The sequence below is a fragment of the Notolabrus celidotus genome, chromosome 20 (genome assembly GCF_009762535.1).
Source record: "Notolabrus celidotus isolate fNotCel1 chromosome 20, fNotCel1.pri, whole genome shotgun sequence".
In the NCBI taxonomy this organism is placed as follows: Eukaryota; Metazoa; Chordata; class Actinopteri; order Labriformes; family Labridae; genus Notolabrus; species Notolabrus celidotus.
In genome coordinates, this window is record NC_048291.1 from 26,861,218 (window position 1) to 26,877,960 (window position 16,743).

Here is a 16,743-nt window from a genome sequence, read left to right on the forward strand (position 1 = left end):
GTGGGTTTGGTGGTTTGAGAACACTGCAATACTTTGTAAATTATGATACTCTACTTTATTTCTGTTGGAAAGTTAGATCAGAGGATTAATATTATTAAATTATGTGTTAGATATGAAGCTAGCAGCCTATTAGCTTAGCACAAACAATGTAAACAGGTGGAAGAAGTTAGCTTGGCTTTGTCTTAATGTATTGCAATTAATCTGCAAGCATTTCTACTTTCATTTACATGATTCTGTTTTTTCAATCTGTACAAAAAAGTGAAAATAAGGCAAAGATATCCACACTTCCAGGTTTAGTCTTCCTAAAACAACAAATCATTTGTTTTGTTTCATCAACTGTTACAGATTTTGTTTGGATACTTGTGCAGGAGTTGGGTTAAAAGTAACTTTTGATTGAAGACAAATTCTCAAATTGAACTCATTGTTGTCCCAAAACACTAAATATGAAGACAGATTTCTGGATCTCAGTGAGGCTACTTAATTCCTGTATCCATTACTAATTTGCCACTTAACATTTTAGCAAACAAACAACATCTTCCTCACTCTCTTGTGTGTTTGTTTAGAGAGTAAGATATTCCTGACAGCCTTTGAACGCAGCATCAGGAAATGGCTCAGAAACATGGCACTGCTGTAAACAAGCAGAGACTGTGGTGTGCTCTGCCTGCCTGTTTCTCACAGTGAATCATCTCCACCTCAAAGTTTCCCCCTGTCAGTAGAAACCAATGAGCATTGAGTCAGGTATGTGAGCACCTGAGCGCGCGCGGCTCCACCTTGTGACGTGGAGACGGGAAAACGAAACCTAACTGAGTGGATCCGCACCTCGTGAAGTTCCGTGTCATTTCTGCAGATTCAGTCCAGCACTGAGAGAGAGGGATCAGCAGCAAATCACAGAGAGTGAGTGTATGATGAGGCTGGAGACACCTTAGAGGAGAGATCACAGAACAACATGTCTGCGTCCAGGTGAGAGACTCTAAGTTTGTTTTTAACATTCAAAATCTGCTTCATTTGTTTCATTGTGTGTTCAATATGTTTTATTATGTCTGTCTGATGATGGTGATTAGAAATGTTATTATAAGGCTTTTTAACTCCCAGTGTTCATGCATGTTTGTGAGTCTCATGCCTGAAGTTTTTATTGAGGAATGAGGAACTGAATGTGTTTTCAAAATGAGGACAGACTTTATTTGAGTTTTGGTCATATACAGACAGTGTATCAGTCACTACTGTAATTTATAGTAACAGGTTTCTTTCATTAAACATTGTGTTCAGTTTTTTAAATGTTGCATAATCATGATAGAAGTTGAACTCTTAAATCTTACTGCTGGGAGAAAGTTTGTCTCTGTGGTGTTGTGTGTTCTCTGGCGACCTCTGCTGGTCAGGCTGTGCAACTTCAATGAGAAACAAAAGCATGATAGGCAAGGCAAGGCAACTTTATTAGTATAGCGCATTTCATACACGAGGGCAACTCAATGTGCTTTACATTAAAACATTAAAAGCATTGGAGACATTCAGACAAGCATAAAAGAACACAATTAAAATGACAAATATAATAAAACAGAAAAGAAAAGGAAAATTAGAAATATATTAAAAATTACATTAAAATTTTAATTTAAAGTGAGTTAAAATGAGCTAAGATAGGAAGACAGTGGCAAATAAAAAAGTCTTAATCTTTGATTTAAAAGAGGTGAGAGTTGGAGCGGACCTGCAGCTTTCAGGGAGTGTGTTCCAGATATGTGGTGCATAATGACTAAACGCTGCTTCACCATGTTTCATTCTGACTCTAGGGACTGAAAGCAGAACTAATAGATAAAAGTTGGAATGAAAACAAACTGCAGCTTTAAAACCAACTGTCTCCTTGTAATAAAATCTTGGTTCACCTCAAACTTCCTCAAATTAAACAGCAATAAAACTGAACTTCTTCTAATTGGCACAAAATCTACATTAAACAAACTCCATAACTTCTCTATTCCCATCAACAACTCGCCCCTCTTCCCCTCCCCTCAGGTTAAGAGTCTGGGTGTCATCCTCGACAGCACCCTTTCCTTCACCTCCCATATCAACCACGTCACCCGGTCTGCCTACTTCCACCTACGCAATATTAACCGTCTCCGTCCTTCCCTCACTCCCCACTCCACCGCCATTCATGTTCACAGCCTCGTCACCTCCCGTTTGGACTATTGCAACTCCCTTCTGTTTGGCCTCCCACACAAAACCCTCCATAAACTACAACTGGTTCAAAACTCAGCCGCCCGTATCATCACACGCAACGCCTCCATCCACCACATCACACCCATCCTGCAACAGCTCCACTGGCTCCCCATCACAGACCGGATCAACTACAAAATACTTCTCCTCACCTTCAAATCCAAACACAACCTCGCCCCTCCATATCTCTCTGACCTCCTCCATACTGCCACATCCGTACACACCCTCAGATCCTCCTCTTCCGTCCACCTCACTGTCCCCCCCTGCTCGCCTTGTTACCATGGGGAGCAGAGTCTTCAGCCGCTCTGATCCCCAGCTCTGGAACTCTCTCCCACCTGACCTCTGTAACACTGACTCACTCCCACATTTTAAATCCAAACTCAAAACCCATCTGTTTAAACTGGCTTACTCCATCTGACCACAACTCCTCTGTCCATTCACTTCAAACTTTTTAAATTGTGTTTTATTTACTGTTTGTTATTTAAACTCTGTTTGTTTTAATGTTGTAAGGTGACCTTGAGTGTCAAGAAAGGCGCCTATAAATAAAATGCATTATTATTATTATTATTATTATTATTAAAATCTCACACTCTGCAGATTAGAACCAGAGTGTTGAGGACATTTACTGCTATAAGATCACCGTATTGGCAGGAGTATGCATGGAAAATAAATGTAAGGTATTTTAGAACACCATCTATTATATCAAGGTATGCACAAAGTGGTGCCAGTTGCTGGAGAGGATGTGGGGAAAATAATGCAGATCACACACATATTTTTCACAAGCAGAAAAATTCAAACCTATTGGTCAGATGTACTAAATGAAATTGAGCACATGTTAGGTAAAGCAGGCAACGTAGGAAAATAAAATATACTCCTGGGAGCACGTCCTAAAGGACTATAAAGGCAAGCATTCAAGCAAATTACAAGAAAATGGAAAACAATGGAACCTCCAAAGGTCTACAAGTTGTTAGAAAGAGAACTTTTACTTGAGTCGATGGTAAAGGTAACTTATAGAATGAATAAAAATTAAAACTGTTTGAAAAAAGATGGGTTTCTCTCTTTTAAAGCAAGGACAGGATATGAAGAAACGTAATGTTATGTCAAACTGATTGAAGTTCAAATGGAAATATTTCATGTTAAGAAGCTTTAGAAATGTTTCAGTTTTTTTATCATTATTATTATTATTATTTGTATTTATTTTTGCCATTTTTTATTCATTTTATTTATGTCAAATATATTTTTCTCTTCTCTATTTATTTATATTATTTGAAATTATTATTATTATTTTTTCATTAACTAATTTATTTACTTACCTCCTTATTTTTGTTTTCTTATACAAGAAAAACAACACTTTCAGTTGTTTTTGTTCATCTTCTTTATGTGATGACTTAAAATTCAAATAAACATCTTTAAAAATATATAAATACACTTTCAGTGTTGAAATGAGGAACCTTAATAGGAGGGTTATATAAGAATATGAAATATCGAAGTCTATATCTCATGTTTTGGTTATTTATTTATGTTTTTTTTATTTGTATTTATTTTTCTCTCCTATGGTTATGGTGGTGATTATGATGACTTAACTAGACGTAGAACATGAAATTAAAGATGCTTATAAATATGTGATTGTTTATGAATACATCTACAATGTTTGATATCTACATGCACTCACATCAACCTCTTCTTATAAGCGTCTCCTACCCTTCTTTTTTAAATATATATATAATTTATTTTCTGATTTTGTATGAGTGAAGGGTAACAACAGTTACAAGGTTTGAACCTGTCAGAGATGTGTCTTATGTAGGAACAATATTGACACCATAAAGTATATAAATAAAATCTCACACTCTGGATTTTAATTCTCACAGAAAAGAACTCCGGGAGGCTTTGTGCCGCTACACCACCGACACCTTCATCTACATCGACACCGTCACCAGATTCTGCGAGAGGAACCCTAAATGGATGCTCGGCATGGAGTCAGAGTTGAACATGATAACGGACATCAAAGAAAGAGCGGACGGCATCGACCTCGGCTTCGGTCATGTCACCCAATCAGAGAACAAAGGAGAAGCCTTCCTGGAGTACATGAAGAGCAAGGTGACGCAGGGGTCTGCACGGAGCAGGCGTGAAGAGCTGGTGGAGGAGCTGAAAGCTGTGCTGAAGGAGACGCTGTTAGAGCTGGAGAAGCTCCACTGCTTCCTGGACGCGGTGGAGAAGCTGGCAGTCACCTCACTTCACGTGTTCTCAAAGGAGAAGAAGGTGGTGTTAAATCTGCCAAAAGGGGTCAAACTGCAGGACGTCCAGGTCGTCATCCTCGCTGCACGACTGATCTGCCCTCTGCTGCTGGAGTTCAAAAGAGATGCAGGAGACTTCTTCCGTCCTCAGCTGCAGAATGTGGAAGTGCTGGCGTATCAGCTGGACAAATACATCCAGACCACCGCCAGGATCTGTGGGCTGATAAAGAAGAGGTAAACTGACGTCCCTTTGGTGTAATGTGTCTGAAGTCTGTTAAAGTCAGTACTGATGTTTCTGTTTCTTCAGCAGCGTGTACGGCAACTTTAACCTGAAGATGAGCAAGAAAATCTGGGCCGACCTGAACGTGGATCTGACTGAAGACCACGTTAAGAGGATGCTTTATCACGTCAATCAGCTGGATGACATCAGGTGAGCATGAAGCTTTAATGCTGTGTGCAGGGTTTTATTATTTAGAGCATTACACATGCAAAAGATTTTTATTTACATGTTGCATAATGACATACATGTGTTATAAGGAACTGCAACTCAGTCTAAAATTTGTTTAAATAAACAGAGCAAAGACCACGGCTCTAAGGTTAGCGCTGAGTTCTGCATCAGGTGGATAGATTTGTGAATAATCTTATAAAGATGTCTAATTTTTATTTCCTAGCAGCAGCATCAGGTTTAAATGTTCTCATATTAAATAAAATATCTTAAAATCCTCTGAATGTTATTTATATATATTTTTAAAGGTCTGTTTTTTTTAATTTATACACATTATATAAAGAAGATGAATGTAAACAATGTAGGCAAGTGTTGTTTTTCTTGAATAAGAAAACAAAAAAATAAATAGGGATGTGAATCAATAAGTTACTGACAAAAAACAACAATAATAATAATGATTTGAAATAAAAAATAAATAAATAGAGATGATAAAAAAAAAATATTTAAAATAATAATAAATGGCAGAAATAATAATAAAAAAAATAATAATAATAATTTTAAACAGAAAAAATAAATAAAAAAGATAAAAAATATATATTTATTTTAAATAAATAAAAATGGCAATAATAATAATAATAATAATAATAACAATAACAATGATAATAATTATTATTTGAAATTAAAAATATATAAGTAGAGAAGATAAAAAATATATATTTAAAATAGATCAAATAGAATAAAATGGCTAAAAATAAAAATAATAATAATAATAATAATTATAATAATAATAAAACAGAACAGAAAAATAAAAAGAATAAACACCAAGTTAATTGTATATTTTAGAGACTTTTATGGCTCAAAAAGGATAAATCTGAATGACTTGTGTGTATAAATGTTAGCACAATGCTGCTGTAGCTTGTTAGTAGTTTTCATGTGAAGATGCTGATGTGTTTGTGTTTGTGTGTGGTTTATGTTTCACGCACAACTTATAGAGGCTGACAGGAAAGTGATGGCCAAGCTGTCGTCTCTGATGGACATTTCTTTTCTATATATATATATTCTTGTTGAAATTCTTGAACTTTACATTTACCTTCTTATTTGCTGCTGTAACTCCATGAATTTCCCCTTTGGGGGATGTATAAAGGAGTAGCTCCTTCTGCTTTTCTGTGGCTCATGTGGGTTTTAGTTTTTCTTCTCGCCTCTTGGCTTGTTCCTGTAAATATAAACAGAAGTCACATCCAGTACACTCTTTCATTATTTCCTCTTTTCTCTCTATCAGGATGAACCAGTCCTTCCGGTTGGTGTTCCTGTTTCAGGAGAAGTCCTGCTCCGGCTTCCTGGATGAGTTCAGCGATCGTCGGCCCGGGATGCTGCAGTCTCTGGATGAGCTGGAGGCCACAGCCGTTCAGCTGGACTCCATGAACAAAGGAGCAAAGATCTCCAGCGTGGTGGGCAGCTCAGTGGGGGCGGTCGGAGGCATCCTCTCCATCATTGGTTTGGCGTTGATTCCTGTAACACTTGGAGCGTCTCTGGGTCTTACCATGGCCGGGGTGGGACTCAGCGTCACCAGTGGGGTCAATGGTGTCGTCACCACTGCAACAGAGCTCGGCGTGAACACGACGCAGCAAAAGAAAGCCAGGGAGGTGTTCCAGAGGTTCATGGAGGATGTGCAGAGTCTCCAAGAGCGTCTGGAGGAGGTCAGCTCTCAAACAGTCGCCAGAATAGAAGAAAGTCACATGGATGTGGTCGTTGGAGTCGGCAGGATGGCAACCAAAGCTGGTGCTACAGTGAGAGGCATTGATTCCCTCATTGCTTCAGCCTCTGTTGTGAAAGTGATGAAGAGTGAGGAGTTGGTTGTGACTGCCGGTAAGGTGGTGGCTCAGGAAAGTAAAGCTCTACGTAACGTTCCCAAAGTGGCCGCAGACATCCCAGACATCGGGCAGGCGGCTGTCAAAGGCCCGCTCGCACTCTCCAAATCCGCCAGGGCCGGTCTCATCGGGCTCAACGCCTTCTTCCTCGGCATGGATGTCTTCTTCATCTGCAAAGACAGCATCAGTCTGTCTAAAGGCAGCGAGACCGAAGTGTCCCAGTTCATCAGAGCCAGAGCGGCACTTTGGCGCTCAGAGATCCAGGCGTGGGAGAAGATCCACGACACCCTGAACAAAGGTCTGCTGACGTCAGAGGAACACAAAGCTGTCCTGGAGACGCCGCTGAACCCGGAGATGGAGATGGTGGAACAAACAGAACTCAAAATGACAACAGCGTCTGATGAGGTGGATGAAAACAAGGGGAAAGGAGGAAAAGTTTGTTCTATAATGTAGATCTCAGAGATTCTGTTTTACAATCTCTAGCACTAATCCATGTAAGTCATCAAACGTAATACATTTAAATGTGAATTAATGGTAGAGTGAGGCAGTTTGATCTCTGCTCCTGCCGTCCACCATCACAGAGACTCACGCCGACCCCCTCTGCTCCCAAACTGAGGAGTCAACCAATCAAACCAGCACTACACAAGATTTATTTACTTTATAAAACTGCATTATTATGGTTTCATGAAGAGGAAAGACATTAAAAAGGGGTTAAACTGGATTCCCTCGATCTGTATCCAGCCTGCTTTGCACATTGAAGTAATGCTTGCTTCCTCAAGCCAAATCGTATACCTTTCTCACTCTTTAGATGATAATAAAACGGTATTATGAGTGTGCCTCATACACAGAATTTTACGGTGCACTTCCTCTGCCATCGGTGTATGAATGTAAAAGGAATTGGCAACTGTGTGCGCTATATAATCACAATAGGTTTACTACTAAATACAGTAAATGCTTCAACTTTTTGAGCTGTGCGAGGTCCTTTTATGAACCTCTTGGTAAGCATGTTTCAAATAATGCCTCATGAAGTTTGGTGATGTATATCTCCTATGTTTAAAAAATCTACTGAACAAATGTAATGACTAATTGAAGGGTGATTGTCTTAATACGAGGGTCGCTATCACTGTCATAAAAAAATATTGTAAATAAAAATTCTGTATCATCTGTATTATTCAATGTATAATTTTGTATGCACATTTTTTTGCACAATCAAATAAAATAAGGGGAACAATATCTGCCTGAATGTATTTTATTTACTGATTAGACTTTTTACTCAGCCTTAAACGTATATGTTATATTACATCATACTGGTTTCTTCCAGGGTCTGAAACTTGACGTTCTTCTCTAAATGAAGGCTTCATATCCAAACAAAGAAAATGTGGTGTGCTTTAATAGGACCCAGAACTCTGAGTGAGACCCCAGAGAGAATAGAAAAGACAAAACCTAATGCTTTCTCTCTGCCATTTCCTGAGATACATGATTTTTTAACAGAGTAGTTACAAGTAGCTGTGTACATTATGCATTTAACAGTCTGCACTGAACTTCTGTTGTGTCTTTATGAGGATTGAGAAAAGTTGAAAGCTAAGCAGCATGCACTCTATTTTTAAATGAGATATCTTTAAGATTAGACTCATTTTTTCGACAGTCTTTGAAGGCAGCATCAGGAAACCACCTTCCTGCATGCAGCTTTTATCCTTACCGATGTTTCAGCCTTCATAACTAATAAACACAGCAGAAGGATGAGGGTTAAGAAGTTCATAGAATGATTTCGATTTAGACTTCTAATGTGAAAAAAGAAAAACAGTCCAAACACACATTAGTTGAAGACGATATGTTTTTCGTTATTGAGACAGATTCATATTACCTGTGCTGGAAATAAGCCATTTTTTTTAAAATTACAAATTAAACAGCTCAAGGGAAATTCCTGAATGACCTTTTCATACGCTCTAAGCATTCGCCTTAAAAAAAGTGAAACATTAAATCTTTTTATTTTTTTCAAACACGAGTAATAAAGCTCCTGTGCAAACCTGGTGCAAACACATCACGTTATTTGAGCTGCGCCATTCTGACGAGGAGGTAAAGAAGTCGCTGCAGGAAGCCCTCGGAAAGGTAAAACCTCTGCTTTAAGTATAAAAACTTTAAATAAATGTTGTGCAACTGTTGCAGTTATATAGAAAAAAATGCGTCTTGAATACAAAGAGTTTATAAGGAGTTTAGTCTGTGCTGATAAAGAGACATATCTTTGAGTGTCTGAAACACTGATTTAGAAACAGTTTATGCACTTCACAAAATGTAGTTTGGTCTTCATTTAAATGATAAAAGTTTAAGTATTATGTTTAACCGCGGAATTAAATGAGAAAAACACTCATCCTTAGATATGTAGAGTTACTGAGAAAAGCAAGGAGGATGTTGTGTTGAACTGAACTGAAAAAAACAAACATGAAAGAAGAGGAAGAACTTTTTTTTTTTTTTTTTTTTTACCCTGAAGCACTTTTGAAAATGTTAAACATATATATTGAAGGCAAGGCAAGGCAAGGCAGCTTTATTTGTATAGCGCATTTCATACACGAGGGCAACTCAATGTGCTTTACATTAACACATTAAAAGCATTGGAGACATTCAGACAGGCATAAAAGAACATAATTAAAATGACAAATATGATAAAACAGAAAAGAAAAGGAAAATTAGAAATATATTAAAAATTACATTAAAATTTTAATTTAAAGTGGGTTAAAATAATCTAAGATAGGAAGGCAGAGGTAAATAAAAAAGTCTTAGTCTTTGATTTAAAAGAGGTGAGAGTTGGAGCAGACCTGCAGCTTTCAGGGAGTGTGTTCCAGATATGTGGTGCATAATGACTAAACGCTGCTTCACCATGTTTCGTTCTGACTCTAGGAACTGAAAGCAGACCAGTACCTGATGACCTCAGAGGTCCAGGTGGTTCATAAAGTAGTAGCAGATCAGCAATGTATTTTGGGCCTAAACCATTCAGTGCTTTATAAACCATCAGCAGGATTTTAAAGTCTATTCTCTGACAGACAGGAAGCCAGTGTAGAGATCTAAGAACTGGAGTAATGTGGTCTACTTTTTTGGTCCTTGTTAGGACTCGAGCAGCAGCATTCTGTATGAGCTGCAGCCGTCTGATGGACTTTTTAGGGAGTCCTGTAAAGACCCCGTTACAGTAGTCTAGTCTGCTAAAGATAAATGCATGGACGAGTTTTTCTGCATCCTGCTGAGACATGAGTCCTTTAATCCTTGAAGCCATGGCTCTTTGCACCCAGGCCTGTTCTGTCTGGCATCAAGACAGGGCTCAATAAGTATACATTTAAAAAAGTGTTCTTTTACATTTTCCCTCATTAAAGATGACTGTAAGTCATTCAGTGGCATTAAAAACCCCGTGAATGCTTTGTGGGAAATTACTGAACAGTGTGAGCTGAAATATTTCGCACCTTGTTATCATGAAATGTTTATTCTAGGCGTTTCATTTGCAAACGGACGTCCTTGTGGGGAAGTTGAGCTTACTTTGTCTGTCTCTCAACAGCTGTTGCACGCAGCTGCATATTTAATTTTATTCAAATAACAAAAAACAAGTTTACTTTTTTAAATGAGGAAGAATGAAAAGGGATAGGTATGATTCACTGCGAAGTTAGGACGATTATAAAGGCTGACAGGGGCCCTAAAATATGAAAATATCAGTTAATATGTTTCAATATCAAATAATTTACCTGTCGATATAAGAGAATACTCAGTTACTGATGACAATTGTTTTTTATTTTTTCATGTTTTTGGCTAAATAAAGTCACATTCAGACAGACTCTGTTTTAGTAGAGCTTCTGTTTCTCAGTTTTAACTGACAATTAATCAATACAAACAAACTTTTAGCAATTATTTGTAACCTACTGCATGACTGTACCCTGAACCTGCATAGTGCCTTTATCAATTTTATTTGGTAACTGTATATTTAGGTTATATTAAGTCAAGTTATAGGCTATAATGGTGTTAAGAGACATGTATGAGAGTGTTGCATATCTGCACAGTGTTGTGTTTTGAGAGTTGGGGTAGTTTACAGGAGTGAAGTGGTTGCTGGGACCTAATGTGGGGCCCAGAATATCTGGTAGCACCCCTGCGTGATAAATAAGACCTAAACCACTCTAAGGCTGTATTTTTAAAACCCACACAGTGCCAAGGCGAGAGATGAGAGTGTTGTGATCAACTGTATTAAAGGCAGCAGTTAGGTCTACAGTATAAGCATTAAAATGGCAGCATCACCAGAGTCAGTAGACAATAAGAGATCATTAAAAACTCTTAAAAATGCAGACTCTGTGCTGTGAAATGCTTTAAAACCAGATTGGAAGATCTTGAGAATGCCATGCTCATTAAAAACGACGGAAGTTGTATGAGCACGGCTTTCTCTAAAATGTTTTAAATAAAAGGAAGCTTCGATATGGGTCTAAAATTAGATAAAACAGAGGAGTCCAAATTGGTTCCACAACTGCTTGTTAAAAATATGCTGGTACAACACATGTAGCAAGACTGCTGTTTATGATTGATTGGACATTTAGCCCAATAGTGTTCCAAACCTTTTTAAAGAGGCAAGCTGGGACAATGTCAGTGGGGCAGCATGCAGGTTTCAATTTTGCTACAATTTTTTCGTAGAGCAGAAAGTGACACAGGTTCAAAATGGTCAAAAACAGCAGTGGATGTAACAGTTGTGGAAGGGTCATAAGAAGGGGGAGATGTGGGCCCTTATTTTGGAGACCTTGTCAACAAAAAATGTAAGAAAATTCTCACAGACCTGAGAAGAAGCTTCTAAACAAGTGGATTGATCAGTCTTAAGAATTGAATCAACTGTTTTAAAAAGAACACAGGGATTATTGAAATTTCTTGAAACGATATCAGAGAAACTTTGGTCTTTTCAACTTTGACAATCCTCTGATATCTCCTCCAGCTTTCTTTAAAACAAGTATACGACACCTGGAGCTTGTCTTTCTTCCATTTACGCTCAGCCATCCTGCCCTGTTGTCTACCTGCACGAGTAATATCATTGTGCTATTTATGCTATAGGTCACATAAAGAACTTCAGGGTGACTGAAGACAGTCGAAGGAGAAAATGTCTACTGAAAGGTAAAGAGTTATAATCTTTGAGCTACAGAAAATGACTCTTTGTTTTTGTTCTGTTTCTCTTCATGTGTCTTTTCTGTCCTTTTCCCCCTCTTGTGTATTTTGTTGAGTCTTATTGATGTGTTTTACATTCTTGTGTGTTTTATTTCCTTGCTCGTCTTCTTGTTGTAGACATTAATTTCATCCTTATCTTGAAGTCTTTTTGATTTTTCTCGTAATTTATTGTTATTTTGTGACTGTTTTAAGATGCTGTAACTATATTAATCATAAGGGTGAAAAAAGGGTGTTAAAATCACGTTTACATTATCAAAATACATAGAGTGTGTTTTTCCTTTGAAGTCAACCCTCATGTTACAGCTGAACTTCCCCTTGTGGTTACAAAAACAGGTGAGCTACAAACATCTGTAGGCTGATCTTCAACTAAATGATATTTTATTTCATCTTAAAGCTACTGTGAGGAATTTGAGTGTGTTATGAAACAGGCTAAAATCAATATACGTGCCTTGATGACCTTCAAAGCAAATAAGAACACCAGAATAAAGATTGGCAAACTCTTTGTCTTCCTTTATTTTGCTTTACCAGATCACTTCTTGGTGCAGAACTGATCCACAGACAATTATCTTTTGTGTCACAGAGACAAGCTGCAGGAGATCTTGTGCAGCTACACCACAGAAACCCTGGTCCACATCAACACGGTGAAAGGATTCACTGAGGGCATCTCTGATTGGACAGATAGAAGGACTGCAGAAGTGTCCAAAATGAAGGACTTTAAGACCTCCAATCACAAACCTGAAAAACAGCAGAAGGAGCTGGAAGCTGTGCTGATGGACACTCTGGTCGGCCTGGAGAAGCTGGACCTCTTCCTGGATGCAGTAGAGAAGCTGGCGGTCACCTCTCTTCATGTGTACATCGAGGGGAACCAGGTGTTACATCTGCCAGAGGAGGTCAGTCTGGAGCATGTTCAGGCTGTTATTATCGCTGCACGACAGATCTGCCCTCTGCTGCTTGAGTTCAAAAGAGATGCACAAGCCTTCTTCCTTCCCAAAGTGCTGAATGTGGAAGTGCTGGCATATCAGCTGGATAGATACATCCAGACCACCGCAAGGATCTGTGAGGACTTAAAGATCAGGTATTGAGGTCCTTTTGCTCTGTTTTTCATGCAGTTATTTCATATATTAATCTGGAATGACAGAAAACTTTTCCCCTCTTCAGTCATCTTCCTCTGGGACCATCTCCAAACATCGTCGTAAACCTGGATGAGACATTCTCTGAAGATGACATTCAAAGGATGCTTCTTCATATTAATCATCTTACTGACATCAGGTGAGCAGGCTATTACACATGTTGTCTGTTATGGGCACGCATTTCTGTAAATTTGTGTAAACCGAGTATCAGGTCATTTTTCAGAATCTTAAGTACAATCCATTTTTGTGTAATTCAGATTTAAATCTGAAAACTCCTACTTTTTTAATTTTTTTAATTTTTGTTTGTTTTCTGAGAATAATCTTAGCATTTTATTCAAATTTAACATCATAGTTTTCATCCTCAAGCTCAAATAAATATTTCCTCCTCTCCTTACTTAAAAAAAAGTATGAAACATCTGCGTGATCATTTCCTGTCCCTCTCCATCAGGATGGACTCGGACTTCAGGCTGGTGTTCTTGTTCCAGGAAGTGTCATGTACTGGCTTTATCAAAGAGTTCACCAAGCTGCTGCCCAAGATGTTGCAGTTCCTCGAGGACCAGGAGAAGATTGCTGATCTGCTGAACTCTGTTAACAAGGACGGAAAGATCACCAGCGTTGCGGGCAACTCATTGGGGGTGATTGGAGACATACTCACCATTATTGGTTTGGCGTTGGCTCCTGTAACAGCTGGAGTGTCGCTAGGTCTTACTTTTGGTGGGATAGGATGTGGTATTGCCAGTGGAGTTATAGGCATAACTAAGGTAGGAACAGAAATTGGAGTAAACCATGTACAACTGAAGAAAGCGAACAGATTGCTCCAGACGTTTATGGAGGATGTGCAACATCTCCATGATTGTCTGAGCGAGGTCACCACTCAAGCTGTCCAAATAGAAGTCAGTCAGACAGAAGTGGCTATGGGGGTTGGCAAGATTGCTGGTAGACTTTGTACGATTGGAAATGGCATTGATTCTCTTTTTGATACAGCCTCTGCTGTTGAGGTGTTGAAAAGTCAGAAAGTGATTGAAAGTGCTGGGAGGGTGGCGGCTCAAGAGAGTCAGGTGTTGCGTAATGTGCCCAGGGTGGTCGCAGACATCCCAGACATCGGGCAGGCGACTCTTAGAGGGCCTCTCGCCCTCTCCAAGATGGCTAGAGCCGGTCTCATCGGGGCTAATGTGTTTTTTCTCGGCCTGGATGTCTTCTTCATCTGTAAAGACAGCGTTAGTCTGGCTAAAGGCAGTGAGGCTAAACTTTCGCAGTCCATCAGGGCTAGAGCGGCACTTTGGCGCTCAGAGATCAACGCATGGGAGAAGATCCATGATTCCCTGTGTGAAGGTCTGCTGACGTCAGAGGCAAACATGGCTGTTCTGTTCAAGCCATTTTACCCAATAGCTGGTTTGGCTGACTTCAGTGCTTGAGCTGTACTATAAACATGGAGAAGATCAGCTAAGTAAGATGGCACCAATCCATTGAGGGCCTTGTGTGTTAAAAACAACATTTTTAAACTCAAGCAGCATTTTGAGCAAGCTGTAGGCACTGAAGAGATGACTGCTCCAAGCCCACATACAAAGAATCACAATAGTCAAGATGTTATAAAGGCATGTTTCACTCTCCCTGTGTCTTAAAGAGGGGAAATAGGCCTTTATCTTAGCTGACAGTCTCAACTGGAAGAATATGCAACAACAGAAGAAATTTGTCAAATTTAAAAGCATTGTCAAAATAAACACCTCTTAACAGGAGGATGAATACTAGCAGCTAGAGCTAGAGGACCAAAAGTGTTCACATCGAACTGTTGAAGATGTCCAAACACTATGAACTCGGTCTTAACTTCATTCAGACACTTGAACAAGGGCTGCAGCGATCCTTTCCTGTTCAACCTCAAACATATATATTCAGCAAAGCAATGGTATGAAACATCATATTTCTTGAGAATAGACTAAAAACACTGAAATTATCCTTACCATTTGCTCTTTGTCCGTATTTTACTCAAATTTTCAAAACATTGTAAGTAGGGTATTCTAAATATTCTGCACTTCTGTACAGTTTTTAATTAAATTTTCATTCAGAATGTATTTCTTACTTTCTATTAATACTTTAATATTCTTCTTTATTGTGTATAAGAGCAAATGCAATGACCGAATTTCTGATTCTGATACCTTATGCTAGGCTCTAATACTACGCTGAGGTGAAGCTGATATAATACATAGACTGTATAAAATATGGACGTAGTATCCGTGACGTTACCCATCTGTTTCTGAAGCTCTGTTTGGAGGTCAATCGTCGGTGGGAGCCATGTTGCCGCTGTCGAGCGATTGTGACGTAAAGAGGCGGGCTTTGAGCCTCCTAGCCAACAGCTACAGTGTTCCTGCCTGTCAATCTAGTCAGCTGTGCCTCTCATTGGAAGACTCTTAATATCTTCAAAATTGCTGTGTTAGAAAAAAATTCACCCCCCTCACAGTGTGTGACGATCTAGAAATGAGCTATCCAGACTACACTCTTCTTTTGTACCAGGCTGTAAACATGTTTATTTCTGCTGTAAAGATCGGCTTTTTTGAATGGGTGTGTATGTGGTTTCTGGTACTTCCGGAGCCAGCCTCAAGCGGATCCTCGATGAACTGCAGTTTTTAGCACTTCTGCATTGGATATTTTTAGACTGGAGGTTGCCGCTTGATATGATGCTGCAATAAAAAGGCATTAAAGAATCTTATTCTGCTGTAAATAATACTATAAACCTTTAAATCACCAAGTTAACCTCTCACATAATGAAGTTTTCTGATTCCGAAAACATCCTTCAAACATGTAATTAGGGTTGCCAACTGTCCCGTATTAGCTGGGACATCCAGTATATTGGGCTAAATTGGTTTGTTTCATACGGGATCTCAATTGTCCCGTCTATTGACTATTATTGTAAATACAGCAGACTGCACTCCACAGATCCTAGATCAGGTTAAACCACAGTGGATCATGTGCCAATCCCACCGCCTGTCATCCAATCACAGGCCACCTCACGAGCATCAGTTGTATACAGCGCAAATGCGCCAAGTCCTGCGAAAGAGTGGGGAGATGATTTTCTCTCTGAAGGCCATTAAATGGTCAGACTCAAGAAACAGATGCAGCACAGAGCTGATCAAAAATAAACTTCAAATATCTGTAAACTATGACTTGTCGTATAAGGACTTCTCTCTGGCTGTGCAAAGGGACAAAAGACTGCTTGAGTCGGTCAAGAGGAGCAAAAAGTATCCAAAGATAGTATATTTGGTGAGTCATACTCCTCTTTTGCATTTAATTTTTCTTTTGCCTGTTTTTGATGTAAAGAGCCAAACTGTGGTTTCTTTGAGGTTTATTCATATGAGGTTACATAATGATACAGTAAGGATTAAAGGGAAAATACACACTTTCTGCATTTCCAGTTGAATCAGAACATGAACGCTGAATTCACACATCATGCTCACACCACCATAGCACCGTGCACTTGTCCCTTATTAGGTAGTGAGAAAGTTGGCAACCCTACATGTAATTCAACTTTTTTTATTATGTTCATGTCTCCTCGCCTATTTAATCACTTGTAATCATTTTATTGATTAAAAATAATAATAAAACAGTGTACCCAAAGTCCTTGTCTGTGTCATTTATGTCCATTAATAATGGTGAATGTGTTTAAAACTGTTTAATTCTCCACGTGCCCTTTCGTG

General features: G+C 38.8%; 2 protein-coding genes across 3 annotated transcripts; both read left to right on the top strand.

Moving 5' to 3' along the window:
- Window positions 1-580: 580 nt before the first annotated feature.
- Window positions 581-7,982, top strand: apol (apolipoprotein L). Of its 2 annotated transcripts, none has more exons than XM_034710741.1 (4): window positions 581-960; window positions 4,071-4,670; window positions 4,744-4,866; window positions 6,161-7,982. In XM_034710741.1, the coding sequence occupies exons 1-4, from the start codon at window positions 947-949 to the stop codon at window positions 7,200-7,202; spliced, it is 1,779 nt and encodes a 592-aa protein (XP_034566632.1). In that variant the 5' UTR covers window positions 581-946; the 3' UTR covers window positions 7,203-7,982. The 2 variants fall into 2 exon arrangements, with proteins under 2 accessions (XP_034566632.1, XP_034566633.1); XM_034710742.1 differs by having other exon boundaries at window positions 582-960; window positions 4,747-4,866.
- A 99-nt stretch (window positions 7,983-8,081) lies between these two features.
- On the top strand, window positions 8,082-16,663 carry LOC117831856. Its single transcript, XM_034710743.1, has 5 exons — window positions 8,082-8,858; window positions 11,814-11,873; window positions 12,505-12,999; window positions 13,083-13,193; window positions 13,503-16,663. The coding sequence occupies exons 2-5, from the start codon at window positions 11,860-11,862 to the stop codon at window positions 14,467-14,469; spliced, it is 1,587 nt and encodes a 528-aa protein (XP_034566634.1). The 5' UTR covers window positions 8,082-8,858; window positions 11,814-11,859; the 3' UTR covers window positions 14,470-16,663.
- Window positions 16,664-16,743: the final 80 nt, after the last annotated feature.

Excerpts from the sequence above, each read along its gene's own strand:
- apol (XM_034710741.1), top strand. Across the intron at positions 4,671-4,743 it reads TGTGGGCTGATAAAGAAGAG|CAGCGTGTACGGCAACTTTA; the intron begins GTAAACTGACGT and ends CTGTTTCTTCAG. Across the intron at positions 4,867-6,160 it reads AATCAGCTGGATGACATCAG|GATGAACCAGTCCTTCCGGT; the intron begins GTGAGCATGAAG and ends TCTCTCTATCAG.
- LOC117831856 (XM_034710743.1), top strand. Across the intron at positions 13,000-13,082 it reads TGTGAGGACTTAAAGATCAG|TCATCTTCCTCTGGGACCAT; the intron begins GTATTGAGGTCC and ends TCCCCTCTTCAG. Across the intron at positions 13,194-13,502 it reads AATCATCTTACTGACATCAG|GATGGACTCGGACTTCAGGC; the intron begins GTGAGCAGGCTA and ends CCTCTCCATCAG.